The sequence below is a fragment of the Clinocottus analis genome, unplaced genomic scaffold, assembly GCF_023055335.1.
Source record: "Clinocottus analis isolate CAN_PGR_092001 unplaced genomic scaffold, fCliAna1.0.p SCAF_5, whole genome shotgun sequence".
NCBI classification, from domain to species: Eukaryota; Metazoa; Chordata; class Actinopteri; order Perciformes; family Cottidae; genus Clinocottus; species Clinocottus analis.
The window spans coordinates 21,195,915-21,214,028 of NW_027176207.1; the positions used below are offsets into that span (position 1 = coordinate 21,195,915).

The 18,114-nt window shown below is 41.5% G+C and overlaps 1 protein-coding gene across 3 annotated transcripts in view; it reads right to left on the minus strand.

The window, feature by feature from the left end:
- The window catches only part of kcnh5b (potassium voltage-gated channel, subfamily H (eag-related), member 5b), an 81,566-nt gene that overhangs the window by 22,814 nt on the left and 40,638 nt on the right, over positions 1–18,114 (minus strand). For all 3 annotated transcript variants that reach the window (XM_068600380.1, XM_068600381.1, XM_068600382.1), the window contains exons 9-11: positions 11,915–12,114; positions 8,424–8,483; positions 6,527–6,719 (exon numbers count right to left, since the gene is read on the minus strand). In XM_068600380.1, coding sequence (XP_068456481.1) covers positions 6,527–6,719; positions 8,424–8,483; positions 11,915–12,114 — 453 coding nt within the window. The remainder of the gene's footprint in view (positions 1–6,526; positions 6,720–8,423; positions 8,484–11,914; positions 12,115–18,114) is intronic.

Consider the following 18,114-nt stretch of genomic DNA (forward strand, 5'->3'; position numbering starts at 1 on the left):
GGAAACGAGAGGCTTATTACTACTCATGAGTATCCACTGGATTGCCTTGTTACTGTGGGAAAAGAATTGTGTGTGAGATGTCAGAGTGCGCGATGTTGTGTGTGTGTTTGTTTGTGTATCCGAATACTTTATTGTCCTCTCAAGAGGAAACTCATTTTCCTCAGCCGGTACGCGGAGACATTAAGGAGCCGTAATAAGAAAATACATACTGGCAATCCTACATATACCTTCGCTGCTCGAGTGTGTGTGTGTGTGTGTGTGTGTGTGTGTGTGTGTCCGGATGCCATCGGACACTAATGAGAGCAGAGTGTGTTGCCGCCTCGGGGAGCAGCCTCACTCCTCAGCCTGGGGAAATCAGTGGCTTTAAAAACCGCAACCGAGGAAGAGGGCACAGTCTCCCTCCATCTCCATCCTCCTCCTCCTCTTCTTCTTCTTCCTCCTCCTCCTCCAATGTCTCCTGAGCCTGACTTCCCCCCTCCCTCCACCTCCTTATCCTTTGATTCTCTATCAAATTATCCCAATCGCTTCCTCCATCCTCCTCACCTTTCCCTTCTCTTTTCTCGTTATCCTGTTTTCGCTTGCAAGTCGCCTCTTTTTTTCCTCCATACGTTCATCCTACCGAGCCGCCATCGCCCTAAACTTCTCTCGCTCCTTCCTTTCTTCAAAAACCTCCTCTTCCTCGAGCTAAGTGTGTTTGGAAACCGAGAAAAAGATCACTTGACCTGCTGAGAACCCCAAAATGTTCCTCATCGATATCCTCGCCCCCTCCCTCCATCTTTTTTTTTTGTTGCTTCCCCTACTGTGCTCAGCAACTGCTCGGTTAGTCCCTCAGTGTGTGTGTGTGTGTGTGTGTGTGTGTGTGTGTGGGTGTGTGCAGGGTCTGAAATTAGCCCCCGCCGTCTAGCGTGTGATTGGATGGCGCTGCACGCCTGCTCGTTACTGTATAAACTCTCCGACTAGCTCGGTGCGTAGCGAGTGAACAAGCTTCCTGCTTCACTAAAGTCGTTCTGTGATTAACTGAAATGCACTGATTGTATATAATTAACATTTGGGCGGGAACATGCGTGTGTGGGCGTGTGAGACACGGTGTTACTCAACCACGGTTATGTACCATGAACGTGATGGTTGTGCTCGTGAACAGATCAACACTTAAAAGGTTATTTCTTCAAACAATGAGTGACAATAGTATGGAGGCCCATTTCTGACAAATGAAGTCATATGCTAATATGACATGTCAGAATTATGACTTAATATCACAGAATTATGACTTAATATCACAGAATTATGACTTAATATCACAGAATTAGGACTTAATATCACAGAATTAGGACTTAATATTACAGAATTATGACTTAATATCACAGAATTGTGACTTAATATCACAGAATTGTGACTTAATATCACAGACTTGTGACTTAATATCACAGAATTAGGACTTAGCATCTCATAATTAGGACTTAGTATTTCATAATCATGACTTAGTGTCTCATAATTAGGACTTAGTATCTCATAATTAGGACTTACTATCTCATAATTAGGACTTAGTATCTCATAATTAGGACTTAGCATCTCATAATTAGGACTTAGTATTTCATAATCATGACTTAGTATCTCATAATTAGGACTTAGTATTTCATAATCATGACTTAGTATCTCATAATTAGGACTTAGTATTTCATAATCATGACTTAGTATCTCATAATTAGGACTTAGTATTTCATAATCATGACTTAGTATCTCATAATTAGGACTTAGTATTTCATAATTATGAGATACTAAGTCGAAATTATAAGATAGTATCTCATAATTATGAGATGCTAAGTCATGATTATGAAATACTAAGTTAGTGCTTACACAATCAATTTTTTTATATCAGTGGCGGAAACGGGCTTCCATAGAAATAGAGCTGCTAACAGGAAAAAAAAAAGTTCATTTTAAAAAGTTAATTTGTGTATAACTATGTCGCTAATAAGACTCATTGAAAAGACTGTGCCACCAACAGGAAGTCAGAAGTTCCATCCACGTCGCTTGATTGACAAAAAAAACAACGAGCAACTCAGATGAAACAAAAGAAAAACAACAAACTCTTCAGTCACGCTTCAGTGTCTTAATAATGGAAATGCTGATTATGCACGACGAATAAAAACTCTCGAGAGGATAAATGATGAAGGGAACTGAACAAGAAAAACTGTTCTGAGAGGTTGTGTTGTTTTTTCAAACTAAAGCAGTTTATAGCTGCTGTACGGTGGTCTGTTTGGGACATTTTCAGCTCATTAGGACAGTCTACAGGTATGCATGACTCAGCACGCCAATATTTGCTCATTTAAAAGCCAAAATGAACCTAAAACATGGAAATCCTTCCAATTGTACTGCGAGACACAATCTCTCTCTCCAGAAAAGAAGAACCGAGCTTTTATTGTAACCACTGATGTGCTTTCAAGGGAAAAAAAAACATCAAAGTATTTTAAATCCCGCAGAAAAGATGAAGTTCATCTTTGAATGTCTCCGTATAAAACATCCTTTCACCAGGAGAAACTAAACTTGAGCACTTTCCTGCCCTCCGGCTCGCATACGGCGTTTAAAACAATGACAAACGTCAGATGTAAAAGTAAGAAAAGCAGCGTGACGAGACGGAGGATGAAACGTTTACTTTTCTTTGTACTTTTTGTCTCTCTTTCTCTTGAGCTCTGGTTCTGGTTCTGGCAGAACTTCCTTTTACTCCTCAGCATGAAGAGTACAACAGAAAGAAAGTTGGCGAAAAACGTGACGGCTTTGACGAGAAAAAGGAAACCTTTAGAGGAGGGAAGTGTTTAAAGAGAAAGAAGCCTCCTGTGATGCTGTGACCACGCAGACCAACTCTTATCTCTGCAGACCTGCAGCTGCTCTGCGTCTGATTGGTCAGCGGCCGGACGCTTCAAACTATCTCGCTCTGCACGGCTATGGAGGTAAATATGGGACAAAAGTTTTGTTCATTTGGACAAAAAGATTTGAACCTGGAAAATTAAGTTTTGTTGTTGAACTTCAACAATGTATTCGAAAATAAAAATGAGTTTTTGGGGGGTTAAATATAATTTTGATTAAGTTTTTTTTAATATAATTTTTTATTTCAGTAACAAGTTTTATATTTTCAACTTTCACTCTTTTAAAAAAAATTTTTTTTAAAAGTTTGATTTTTTTTTTTAAATGAACAAAACATTTGTCGTGAATTTACTTCCATATACGGCCACAAATCAAAGGTTCATATGATATTCAACCAAAAGTTACTCCTCTTTTTTCATGCGTTTGCCAACAAAAACCAGCCAGCATGCTAACATTTTGTAATTAGCATTGGTCATTATCTTGGTTTAGTTATCCAGCATGCTAACCTTTGCTAATTAGCGTTGGACACAAAATACAGCCGAGGGTGATGAAAATGCGAATAGTTGGACCTCAGATCCTCAAAGAGACGAGGTTTCATCCTCTGCAAACTGAAATGTAAAACTCCCCCCAAAAACTATTTAAGAGTAAAAAAAAAAAGAAGAAAAAAAAAAGAAATATAACTAATATTTAAAACTCTATTTCCAGTCTTCGCTTCCTCAGCATTAAACCCATCGGCTGCCATCATTCCCCGCTGAGCCGCCCTTTGTTCCCACGTTCCTCGGTTTCATTCATCTGCTCCACTTTGCTGTGATTTCATCACATCGAGCCGCCGTTAAAGGAACTCGTCACTTCCTGCAGATGTTTAGCAGCTCAGAGGAAGCTGCTATGAAACACTCCAGCAGCAGCAAACCGACAAATATCATCAAATATACCACTTAAACAACCCATAAAGGCCTGAAACTCTTACAGTATAAAAGAATGACCACCATTTTGTAATGAAACAAGTGTATTTAAGAGGGTTGATGGTACTAAATTGTTTGGAAATCCTTGAGTGAAGTAAAGAAATCACATAAAGCGTCTGATGAATGACTTTAAAAAGAGGCTGGAACGTCTTCAATGCGGTTTCCAAATATCTGCCTGCAACCATTTGAAACTTTCTTTAATTTGCACGACGGCCGTGTGAAGTGAAACGGTGCGTCTTCGCGAAGTCGTAAATCACGGCGAGCGCCGAAGAGCGTGGGCCTCAGATCTGGTGAACGCCGTCCAGAAGTGGCAGCTGGTCTGTTGGCTAATGTGATCGTTGCTCAGCGGGAGACGCAGAGAAGCTTCCAGAGGAGCTGCAGAGTGACACGGAGGATCCACGATGAAATGAGACAATTACAGACCCGATGTGGAGGATTGTTTCTAAAAAGAAATGTAAGAAAACGAGAAGTAGATGTGTCTGTATCTGACCTGGAGAATGCAGCTTTAACACGTGAAGCATAGGCTTCTATACAACCAGAGGAGTCGCTCCCTGGTGGTCAGGAGAGAGGATGCAGCTTTAACACATGAAGCATAGACTTCTATACAACCAGAGGAGTCGCCCCGTGGTGGTCAGGAGAGAGAATGCAGCTTTAACACATGAAGCATAGACTTCTATACAACCAGAGGAGTCGCCCCCTGGTGGTCAGGAGAGAGAATGCAGCTTTAACACATGAAGCATAGACTTCTATACAACCAGAGGAGTCGCCCCCTGGTGGTCAGGAGAGAGAATGCAGCTTTAACACATGAAGCATAGACTTCTATACAACCAGAGGAGTCGCCCCCTGGTGGTCAGGAGAGAGAATGCAAATAAAAAATCCTGCATTCTAAATATATTTTACGTAATAAAACTAATTAATAGAAAAGTATTTGCATCAAAATATACCAAAAAGAACATTTACAGAGAATATATTTACAGAAATTTGAACTACTTTACATAGTTAACACACCAGAGTTCATGACATTTAAATCTCGAACTCAGAATGTATATTTGTCCTTACTTTTCTTCACGTTCTTTTATAATTTGTATTTCTCCATTTTGTCTATTTTCACAGATTACAAGCTGCAGCTGATTCTCACTATTCGCCACGGTGGATCTTTGGCTCTCACACAATGGATCACTATCTTGCAAGCCAGCAGCTAGCATCATAATAAGCAGATCATAATCCAGCGACGGCGGCTGCAGCCGTTTCTCTGGGTCCCGCCCTCCATCGCCATCTTCCACGATAACGTGACACTGATTTATTATAGATAATATGATCTATCATCAAGAAGATACAAAATACAAAATAAATGGATTTGCAATTCATTTGAATAGTGAACGATATGAAGAAAAACTGATGTTTCAACCAACGGCAGAGGACAGCGATGTGGAAATAAATGTGGAGAGGAAGAGCACAGGCACCATGTTTTTGTCTTTTAGTGTGTGATTTTTATATATATATATATATATATATATATATATATATATATATATATATATATATATATATATACACACATCTGTTTTTGGACGTCTTCTCCTGGTCAAACTGGAAACCAGTCCGTCACGTCGCTTTGAACTGTTTCTCTTTCAAACTCAAAGCTTTAAATGTCACAGCTCATCTTGTCGTCGTCGAAGTGAAGTAAAGTTTGAGTGCAACAGCTTCCGTCTCAAAGCATCTTTTGCACTCGCTGTGCGTCGTGCTGATCTTTCCTTCTCGTTACCCGAGGCTCACCTGTGGCGTGCCGACGGCGGTGAGAACGCCGGCTGACGCCATCACCGCTTCCTCCTCGTGAACGCTGAAGAAGCGAGGCTGCAGAGAGCAACATGCACGGCGGCAGATAAGAGTCGGACTGTTTGAACGCGACACTTCTGACACAGAAACCACGTCAGCCGACTGCCGGTGACTCAACTCCCATTCGTCTTCTTCATCTTCATCTTCCTCTTCTGGCTTCTGCGTGAGCAGCGTTTAACATTCTCATAAAAAAAGCAATTGAAAGTAAAAATAGCGGCTGCAATCTTAGCCGCCGTTGAAGTCGCTTGTGCTTTTTTTCTTAACTTGTAATTGTGGAGAGTTTTCCAGCCCGACAGGATTATTCAAAAAATCAGAAAAGCTCTCAAATGCGTCACCAGAAACAAGCAAAGAGAGACAACACGACTTTTTAAAAACACGACACGTATCAGACGCAAGTATTTAATTTGAGCCGTTCCTCTCTGTTGCTTTATTGTGACACATGTCTATGACATCAGCTCGCCTAAAACACACACACACACACACAGATCATGTTTTATGATTATTTTATCGCCTGCGTGAATCAATGACGATTCAGCTGCTCATTTATCTCCTTTTTCCTCACGAGTCACAAGCGATTTCACTGCATATTTCAATGTTTCAACGCTGCACGACAGAAGCGTTGCTGCTGAAAGGAGGCAGCTAACAGTTGCAGCTAACAATTATTTGTCTTTAAAAGAGAAAATTATGAAAATTTACCAAATAATCACAAGGTTCCTAAAGTCCAGGAAGTCTTTAAATGTCTTGTTTGGTCCAACCAACAGTCCAAAACCTCACTTAAGTCTCATGAGATGTACATTATCTTCAATTGGCCAATCAAACACACACACACACACACTTTCTCCCGCCAAATAAACAACGCGACCACGTACCTAAGATGGCGATGACCTCGTCGTCCTGGATGACCTCCAGCGACCCCGACACCACGAAGCACAGGGTGTCGACGCTCTCGCCGGCGTGGAAGATCAGGTCACCGGGGGCGCAGTGCGTCGTCTGAAACTCCACCGCCAGCGAGCGCAGGCAGCCGTCGCTCGCCAACCGGAAGGCAGGATGTTCGTTGAAGACCTGCGCGAGAGGACAGGGAGTGGATGCTCATCGCCCGCTTGAGTTGTACTGTTGCTAAACACACGAAGCATAGACTTCTATACAACCAGAGGAGTCGCCCCCTGGTGGTCAGGAGAGAGAATGCAGCTTTAACACATGAAGCATAGACTTCTATACAGCCAGAGGAGTCGTCCCCTAGTGGTCAGGAGAGAGAATGCAGCTTTAACACAAGAAGCATAGACTTCTATACAACCAGAGAAGTCATCCCCTGGTGGTCAGGAGAGAGAATGCAGCTTTAACACATGAAGCATAGACTTCTATACAACCAGAGGAGTCGCCCCCTGGTGGTCAGGAGAGAGAATGCAGCTTTAACACATGAAGCATAGACTTCTATACAACCAGAGGAGTCGCCCCCTGGTGGTCAGGAGAGAGAATGCAACCCTGACTTTTAATTATTATATTGAAACCCTCAGTAAATAGTTTTTATCTTCAACGCTCGTTGATTGCAAGTGAACGATACACTGCAGCCTCTCATCAGGACTTTGAGGAGAACATGCAGGTCTTCTTCTTAACAGTCTCGATTTCCTTTATTTCTGCAGGAGAAGTAATTTGCTGGCATCCTTCCATGTGTTTCCAAATGAAACGCACAGTGAGATAATCCATCACAGTAACAATGAAGCTCTTTAGTTCCCGGAGGAATCGCCTGAAGCTCTCAGGAAATATGTCGCCTGACAAACCTCACGGCCACAACTGTCTTCATTTGGGGCCTTTGTTTATGTTGTTTATGTTGTTTTTGTGACTGAAGTGTCTGAATTTCCCCCCCAAAAAATCCTCTAATGTGACATTGTTAAACTGCCGTCTGGGTTATGACGCTTTACATCAAAAGGGGAAACAACGTGTTCTTTGAATGGAGCGCTCACACGCTGCTGCTTTTCAAAGATATTTTGCATTTCAGTCGTGAAGTCTCACATTTTTCCAACCAGTAACTACGAGCATTTCCTCTAAATCTGCAGATCGGAGTCTTATGTTTGTACAGACCTGTTAGCACACTGCCAGGGTTCATTACTTTGGTTTATATATTTAAGAAATCAGTTATCAAACTTTATTACACTAACTTTTAAAAGGGGCTTTCAGCAGCTTAATGAGCACCATGTTTGCATTTTTTTGTGCGTAATTTTGTCTCACTTTTCTTTTACAAAGAATGTGCTTTGTTTCCCAAATGAAGCTCATTTATGATACCAATGTGGGGAAAGAGCCTTGAGCACCTTAAGGGGCTGTCTCCTTTTTAATGAGACACATGAAACTTTTATATATTGGTTGTATAGAAGTCTGTGCTTCGTTAAAGCTGAATTCTCTCTACTGAGCACCAGGGGGCGACTCCTTTGGTTGTATAGAAGTCTATGCTTCATGTGTTAAAGCTGCATTCTCTCTCCTGACCACCAGGGGGCGACTCCTCTGGTTGTATAGAAGTCTACACTTCATGTGTTAAAGCTGCATTCTCTCTCCTGACCACCAGTGTTTGGAAGAATTTATTGCAACCAATTGACTTTCAGTCCGAAAGGTAAGCAACATACCCTCATACGACTTCCATCAGGAGTCTTAAACACATACAAATGGTGCCATTAAAAGCATGACACTGTGAGCTGACTCCCTATGTTTCACACAAACAAAAGACCCGTGAAAACTGAGCCGATGAGCGCCTTTAGAGAAACAGCAGATACGAACCTTCCTGTTGAGGTGGACGCAGATGTCGGCCCTCATGTCCTTGGGACAGATGGACAGCACCTGGAAGACAGAGACGTTAGAGTTAAGGGTCATGAGGAGGATTGTGAGCTGGTTTTCTCTTCTTCAAAAGGAGTGACGGTTAAACAGCAGATAAACACATTCAATTTCCTGTTCATTCTTCACAATAAAAGCCCTTTGTTAATGTTGCTGCTTCTTCTTCCTCCCTCCAGAATTAATAAAGTAAAGGTTGCCGCCTGGTCTTGTAAAATTGGGTTTCCAAGATGGCTTCTGCTGTTTCCAAGATGGCTGCTGTTGCTGTTTCCAAGTATCTGCTGCTGACTGTTTCCAAGATGGCTTCTGCTGTTTCCAAGATGGCTTCTGCTGTTTCCAAGATGGCTGCTGTTGCTGTTTCCAAGTATCTGCTGCTGGCTGTTTCCAAGATGGCTGCTGCTATTTCCAAGATGGCTGCTGCTGCTATTTCCAAGATGGCTGCTGCTGTGCTTCTGAGGTTGGCAATTCTATCCATCAATAATCTGAGGAATCCTTTCTAGGACTAGAAATCTCAGTACTAGACTGAACTAAGAAATCTAGAAACAACTTTTTGCAGCAATACGGTTGACATGCATTGCTGCCTTGTGGAGGTTTCTGGTTTCATTCTGCTGATCTTTGGGCTTGGTAGGACGTGAAGCCTAAGGCTGCCACCGCGCCGCCCAAAGCTTCTAACAATGCCACTGAGGAATATGCCACCATGGCTAAAATGAGTAAATTGTTGGATCAGCGAAAGACTTCTCTTCCTCTCTGCAGAATTCATAAAGTAAAGGTTGCCGTCTGGTCCACAGAAGATTAAATAACCCTTTGTGCCTTTTGTTATTTAAAAAGCAAACCCTTCTCCCTCATGGTTTTTACTCTTCTTTGATAAAATATATCTATAAATTAACAATAAACCTATAAAAACTATTAAATTAAATGAATAATTTCTTATTTTTGACATATACAGCCATAACTCTCCGAGCACTTTTCACCTGAGTGCAACTGGAGCCTGCTCCCACCTGATTGGTCAAAACTAACCGAAACCAGAACACATAGAAATGTTCCATAACCAGATCCTGCCGTCACGTGCGGACTCCGTTTACAGCAGCGTGATGTTCATCGGTTTCTGGCTCAAAAGCACTTCAGCAGAGAGCAGCTGTCGTGACGAGTCCTCATTTCTTCCAAATGAGGACTTGTCTTCCTCCTCGTCTTCCTCCTCGTGGACCAGTTTGTATCCCAAAAAACTAAACCAGCCTGCCGTCTGTAAGCTGTGAATCGCTTTGTCCGGCTCGTTACACCAATTCTGAGATCCAGTTCCTCATTAACTGCAGAATTTAGGTAAAACACAACAAATAAAAAAACTAATTATCATCCTCGTCTTTCACAATCCTGCCTAATTAGATATAAACAAACCCGACCACGGGGAGGACAACACATCATCTAAAGAGCCTCCGCAGCATCGAAAACACAACTCCCTTTGAAAATGGCCTTTGCTCTATTTAAAGTGGAGGATATTAGTCGCACCGAGACGCTTTTTCGGAGCCGCCGGTCTTCTTTTGGGTGTGTACTCGCATAAACAGCTGACTGCGAATAACGCAACGGCTCCCAAAAGTCACACGATATTTCCGCTAATTGGGCCGGCTGAGAGGTATTTATACAGAGGGCCGTCTCGGCTGATGTCTCTTTAAGAGTGGATAATTATCTCCTGAAAAACTGGGTGAAATGGCTATTGACGGTTATGTGATCTGAAGGAGGACGAGAGCCTGAAAGTCAACTGGAGGATGCAGAGAGAACCAATTAGACGGAGAAAGATTTTACGACTTAATAAATTGTGTTTCTGGGTCTTTTTTTGGTTGGACAATAAAATTTAAGAGCAACGCAAACCTCCTCACAAGCCACATTAGGTCACTGTGATATAATTGGTCTGCATCCAATTACTTCTATTCCTAATATTCCTCCAGAGGTGACAGAGGGAACATCAGGAAGTCAAACACAACGGAAAAGCCGCAAAGGCAACGACGTTTGATTTGGATCAGAAGAGTAATGTTCAATAACAATAATCAACGTTCACCACGGTTGTTTATGAATCACTGCAGGTGATATTACACCTGAAACAAGTACACAACGTGTTAGCCGGAAGGCAAACAAACAATGGAGACCTAATCCAGAGCAGCGGGAAAGTTATTGCTAAGAAGGCGGCCATTATTAAAGGTTTCCCAGAGCCGGTTTCCTGGAGCGCTGACACTACTCGGTTCTTTATCAACACAATATTTGTATCATATCGTATCATTTGAGAGTGCACCTCGTGGTGTGATGTCAGAGGGTTGGAGGTTCACGTTGCGTTTGGGTGAACGAGGTCAGAGTCGTGTGTGATCGCTGCTCGCTCGCTTAGTTTTGTTTTATTTTCTCTCTCTGGGTTTGTTCTGCTACGTTTATGCTTTAAGTGAGCTGTGATATTACCACGATGCAAATGTAATGTCAGAGAGCTCCAGCTAGATTGTGTGTTCTCACATTTGATGAAACCACAAAGAGACACAAAATAAGAAATCAAAACACAAATTAACTACTAAGAGACACAAAAACAACAACAAAGACAAACAAAACAACAAAAAAGCGACACAAATTAACTACAAAGAGACACAAAACAATCACAGAGACATAAAACTAAAAAAAAGAGACTCAAATGAACTACAAAGAGATATAAAACAACAACAAAGAGACACAAATGAACCACAAAGAGACACAAAACAACAACAAAGACACAAATGAACTACAAAGAGATATAAAACAACAACAAAGAGACACAAATTAACTACAAAGAGACACAAATTAACTACAAAGAGACACAAAACAACAAAGAGACACAAATTAACTACAAAGAGACACAAATTAATCACAAAGAGACACAAAACAACAACAAAGAGACACAAATTTACTACAAAGAGAAACAATTTAACTACAAAGTAACACGAATAAACTACAAAGAGATGCAAAACTCCAACAAAGAGACACAAAACAACAACAAAGAGACACAAATTAACTACAAAGAGACACAAAACAACAAAGAGACACAAATTAACTACAAAGAGACACAAAACAACAACAATAAGACACAAATTAACTGCAAAGAGACACAAATTAATCACAAAGAGACACAAAACAACAACAAAGAGACACAAATTTACTACAAAGAGAAACAATTTAACTACAAAGTAACACAAATAAACTACAAAGAGATGCAAAACTCCAACAAAGAGACACAAAACAACAACAAAGAGACACAAAAAACAGCCTGGTTGATAATGTTAAGATAAAAATAAGACCCTTTCTTGCTCACACAGCGGAGACGTTTGTAGTTTTTACAGCAGCAAAGTGGACAGTGCAACAAAAAAACCTACAAAACAACAAACTTTACTAAATAAACAAAACCCCAAAGTCTCCTTTGACCTCTGGGGGCTCACCTTCTCCGTGTCGATGCCCTTGGACATGGACCAGGTGGACACGATGTAGTCCATCACCCGCTCGCTCAGCCCCGTGGGGACCTGGTACAGCTTCAGGAAGTCCCGCACGTTGTTGAGCATCTCGTGGTAGCGGTTGGTGTTGGCGTACATCTGCTGGAAGATGGTGGTCACGTTTCCAAAGATGGTGGCGTAGAGCAGAGCTGGAGGGGGAAAGACAGAGGACAGGGGTGAACACACACACACACACACACACACACACACACACACAACATGGACTCCTGAAGTCTTTCATGCCGATAGAAGTTATAAACCCTTCACGAGCCGGAGAACGCGCGCATGCAACCAATCATACGACTGGTTAGGTCCTATAATCACTGGAGCTGGACCGAGCAAACTACTTGAATCAAGTGATTCATCGGATTCGATGAGGTACACTTCTTTTTCTTTTCTTTTTACAAAATGAACTTCATTGAATGGATACAACTCGTGCAGCAACGGAGAGAGCGGACAGCTTTTCACCTCTTTTAAAGTTTTAGACGGAGTCAGAAACAATCCTTCACAGAAAGATTTAATACTGTAAATAATACATATGTAGCGTACTCCTCCGACTGATGGTCTCGCACTTAGACTGATTATTTTAAATGTGTTTATTTATTCCAAAACCAACTTAAGATTACTCCTCTAGCATAAATAGCATACATACATAGCCAACAATTATGCTAACTACCTAAAAACATATAGTTATTACAATTATTCCAACTTAAACTAACATTGTGCCTCTTCGGGGGAGTGCCAATATTGTTTATTTATCTAATTTGTATCCAAAATTGACCGTAACTTTAGCCAGTAAACGGCGCACTGAGACTCCCGTTTTTTGCCTTCAAAATAAAAGCACCAGATACATTTTGCTTACTGCAGACTAAAAACATGTCAGGAAGCCTTGAGGACCAGGAAACATGTTTTGTGACTCATCAGGTACAAGTAGAGGATCTGGGAAGCTTATATTTTATATTTAGACTCCCACAATCGTAGCAATTTAAATGAAGTTAATCAACAATGTGGTTCCAGAGATAATTGAGGAAACGTTAAAAGAAAAAGAACAAATGTGTCCGATAGTAGACGCGTGGGAAATTTTGGCGCACGGTTTCCAAAAGGTTAACGTCACTTGTTTGGCGGCGGCCCTGCAGGGAGGGAAGAAAGATGATTGTCATCTCGATGCCACGCTGTAATAACGGCTTCAGCCGTTAACGAGACGTTCGAGCGGAGGAGCGCAGACTTCCAACTTAAGGCCATTGTGACGGATCGTCGGCCTCCTCTGCTGCTGCTGCTGCTCTGTTTCCATAGAGACCTCACCTCAAAATAGTTCTCCCTCTTTTTTCACTTCCATTGCCTCCCTGCAGAAGATAAAAATGAGAAGAAATAATAGATTTTCAAGACTATTGGAATTGATTTAGGAGGTGCTGGGATCTAATGACGGCGCATGAGCCACAACACAAGAGTGAAGAGGAAGAGCGAGCATACCGACACATCCTCTCCGGCTTGAGGAACACAAAATGCAATCTGCTGGTTTTGTGTGCAGGGACACGAATTGTCAGTTTTCTTTGCGGCAACATTACATTAAAAACAAAGTAAGGTTTAAGTTGCAAAACCACTTAGTGGGTAAAAGGAAAAACATCACGGTTGAGCTTAAAAAACCACATACAGATAGGTTTAGGCAATAAAACCAACAACCTCAAGGTAAAGGCAACAAAGCCATCAACAATTGGGTTTAGGCAACAAAGCTACCAACCTTTAGGTATGGGCAACCAAACCAACAAGCCTTAGGTATGGGCAACAAAAGCACAAACAATTGGGTTTAGGCAACAAAACCAACAACCTTTAGATAGGTGCAACAAAGGCACCAACATTAGGGTTCAGGCAACACAACTAACAACCTTTAGGTATAGGCAACAAAGCCACCAACAATTGGGTTTAGGCAACAAAACCAACAACCTTTATGTATGGGCAACAAAGCCACCAACAATTGGGTTTAGGCAACAAAACCAACAACCTTTATGTATGGGCAACAAAGCCACCAACAATTGGGTTTCGGCAACAAAACCAACAACCTTTAGGTATGGGCAACAAAACCAACACACTGAAAGCAAAGAAAAGTGTTTGCAATGAGAGTCAAAAAAAGTTTGGATGAGACACAAAAGCCGCAGACCGAAAGGTGTCCAGATAAAGTCTGTTCTGCAGCCTTTCCAGGACCCTGCAGGACTTTTCCATGACCTTTCCATGACTTTTCCAGGACCCCGTCAGCTGCAGAGACTCTGACAACATCTCTCTGCAGCTCAGAGCTCAGAGACACAGCGCTCACCTCCACCGAGCACAAGACTCCTAATTGGAGGACTCGGCGGCTCGGCGGTCGGCCCGTGTGTCACCTCAGAGTAAAGAAACACAGCTCTGACCGCCTGCAAGCCTCTGCGTTGGGGTGAAAGCGCCTTTCTGTTTGAAGTGGTCGGGTTCAAACTCCTCTTGCTCGGTTCATTCATCCAGGTGATGTGGACTAAGTCTGACGGGTTTCAGTCCCCTAACAAGAAGAGTGTGGCGTTATCTTAAAAGAACAAGTGTGAGGTGAAGCTGTAGAAAATAAGAATAAAAGCAAAACAACTGTGACTTCAGAGCTACTAGTTAGGCTCTTCAGTCATCAGTGTGAAGAACGAGAGGGTCCTAGTGTCCATAGTGCTGTGTGACAACTTCTTTACTCTTAACCAGTAACATGTACAGTGGTATTAACCCATCTGAACAATGTTACTGTTATTTTGATACCAATATTATTAAAATTGACATTGTGGTTGCAGAGATACACCATCTGTATGCACGCTTTTAAAAGAAAAGAGGCTCAAAATATCAGCAGCATACATACAGGCATCTATATAAATGTTTATTCTTTCAATCAAACTATTGTCTCTCATTCATTTGTGTCCTTTAAGGTTTACTGTATGCTTTTAATCCTCATTCTTAGTTTAAATACTACATTTTATCACTTTTTACCGCATACACACATATTTCACACAATGTTTGCTCATGGACATTTGGTTAAATGTCATGGAAAAGTGATGGAAATGTGGTTTAAAGTCATGGAAAATTGGTTTAAAGTCATGTAAATTTGGTTTAAAGTCATGGAAATGTGGTTTAAAGTCATGGAAATTTGGTTTAAAGTCATGAAAATGTGGTTTAAAGTCATGGAAATGTGGTTTAATGTCATGTAAATTTGGTTTAAAGTCATGGAAATGTGGTTTAAAGTCATGGAAATGTGGTTTAAAGTCATAGAAATGTGGTTTAAAGTTATGGAAATTTGGTTCAAAATCATGGACATTTGGTTTAAAGTCATGTGAATTTGGTTTAAAGTCATGGAAATGTGGTTTAAAGTCATGTAAATTGGTTTAAAATCATGTAAATTTGCTTTGAAGTCATGGAAATCCATTGGTCACAATGACCGAATGGCAACCAAGAACGAAGACAACACAGACGTGTGTTCAAAGTAAAAAACCCGGCGTCGCTGCACACGAACAGTTCAACAGTTCTCGAGGAGCCGCTTGATCCTGATCGCTAACGAAACGCTCCGGCTCCAGTCGACTGATTGGACTGTAAAAACAGTTCATGCCGAGCGCTCGGGCTGCAGTTTAAAGCTGTCGCTTCAAATGCTATATTTGTAATCTGACGTGTCCCTCGTGGCTCGATCTGTTTAAATATGTCTCCACCCCTCTGGTGGGGGTGTGATGAAGAGGACGGGGAGCAGACGAAGAGCTTTATTCCCCTCAGATTGATTAGATGACGGAGCAGCCTGCAGGGAGGGGGAGGGGGGGGGGCTGTCAAAGTGAGGCTCTTGTCAAGTGGAGAGAGAGAGTGATGGAGAGAGAGAGAGAGAGAGAGAGAGAGAGAGAGAGAGAGAGAGAGAGAGAGAGAGAGAGAGAGAGAGAGAGAGAGAGAGGAGAGAGAGTCCTGTCAGAACTGCAGCGACATTAAATTGTGGCAGAACAAAAACATCATTTAATTCAATAAACTATATCACAAGGTATGTTTCCTCAAGTAAATGGGAAATAATAGTCATATTTTTTTATTCATCTATTATTCCGCAACTGTTTTGTTGTTTGCTTCTTGCTTAATTTATCATTTACTTTTATTTAAAATGTCTTTCTCGCCTGATCTTTCCAGCGTTCGTAGCGATAACACTCCACCGAGGAAGATCATGTTCTATGTTTTTCACGTGGTAATGAACGAGGAAGTAAAACATGGCAGATCGTAGTTATTTGAACCCAAACAACGAGCTGCTCCTCTCCTGAACTGAGTAGTTGTGTTGCCTCAACCTCAATAAGTTGTCTACTGTGAAGACGGAAGTTTATTTTGAAAAGACCGTCTGCAGGTAACGAGCAGAAACTAGAGTTTTCTGTAAGATCCTGTAGGAAGCGTTGTGTCAATCAAGCTTCAGATTATTCATCTTTTGGGTCAAATCATCACTTTACACTGTTGTCTTAGGACAATGGTGCCAATTTCTCCACCTGAGGAATGTGGAAACTTTTGGTAAATGTGTGTTTTGTCTCCAGCTTGTCGGATGTCTGATGGTGATGATCCTGATGTCACCAGAAATGTTCTGTAAAACCAGAGACATGACCTCTTTCTTTCATCCTACAGGACACGAAAACTACACAAGAGCGACGTGAAAAACCCCAAAGCACAAGTGTTTGAACTGATGATGATGGAGAAGAGTTCTTAGAGACCAGAGGTCCTCGTGTCCACTTCTTTTTCCTCTCTGCAGGTTTTCAGAGGAGTTCAGGATGTTTGTCAGAGCGAATGAGTGTGAAGGACAGAAGTCCGTCAGTCAGGAGGAGCGACACAGCGTCACCGCCCCGAGCCCAGAGGATGTCAATCAAGACACGCCGACGAGAAGAGACAACCAGCACACACACACACACACACATGCTTCAAATAGTACAATGTAAATGTAATGACTTTGCATATAAATGCAAAAAATACAGGATTCTGTGCAATTAACACGTTGAGTCAAAGTCTAGTCTTTGTGCACATGGTGCACGTCATGCTGCATGTTCAGTAGTTTAGCTTTTTAATTCACTCTAAAATCCCACACATCCATCATAACTTCTTGTGTTTCTCTGCTTTACATTCCAAGAACAAACCCCACCAGAGTTTGATTGGAGGCGGGCTCTCCCTGTTCACTAGGTTGTTTGATTGACAGGCTTGACACGGACCTCAACGAGCCCCAAACTAAACAAGTGAGACAGACGCTGTAGATTTAAACAATTTCAAGTAGAAAAAGTAATAATATATAAATAAAAATTAAATAATAATATATAAATAAATAATTTAAATTCAATCAAACAATAAAAATGAAAATATAAAAAAAATATAAAAAATAAAAAAATATTGAAAAATGTAAAAAAAAAAAAAAAAAAAAAAAGTAAAATAAATTAAAGATAAAAAAATATAAAAAAATAAAATTAAAAAAATCATTTAAAAAAATTAAAAAAATACAACAAAATATAAAAATATGAAAAAAATATATGATTGAAAAATAAAAACCTTTGTCACACAAACGAGAGTCGAACACGGAGTGAAAACAAAGCCCGGGGCCTTCAGAGGAGCCCGTCCACCACGAGGCCAGAGCTCAGCCCATTTGCTGCTCAGCGAGCCGAGGCGGCGTCCAGGCGGCATCAGCACGCATCACACACTGACGGGACCCTGTGCTCCGCCAGCCCGGCGCTGAGCGAGCCAGTCAGCCGGATCACAGCCAAACACCCCCCCAAAATAAACAAAAAGCTACTGTATAAATCTGTTTTGACAAGCAGTAATTGTGCATCAAGCGCCGTCTGGGTTAGTGCAACATTCGGCTTGATTGTCTCCATGAGTATCGAGTCGCGGCGTTAGTCACAGTGCAGCGGCGGCGGAGGGGCGGGACTAAACCGCTCACACCGTTTACTCTCATTAGGTCAACTTAATGGACTGCTTATTGCCGTGAAAGAGATGATAATGAGTTTTGAGCTGCAGGCTGATGTGTGAGAAGTGTAACCTCGGCTCACTAACACCAGGAAGTGTTACAAACCACACGTTAGGGAGCTTTAGGGTCGACGACCATCAGGAGAACAATTCTGCAAGAACAATTAAACAAAAACATTCTTCTTTGGCTTTTACCTAAAATA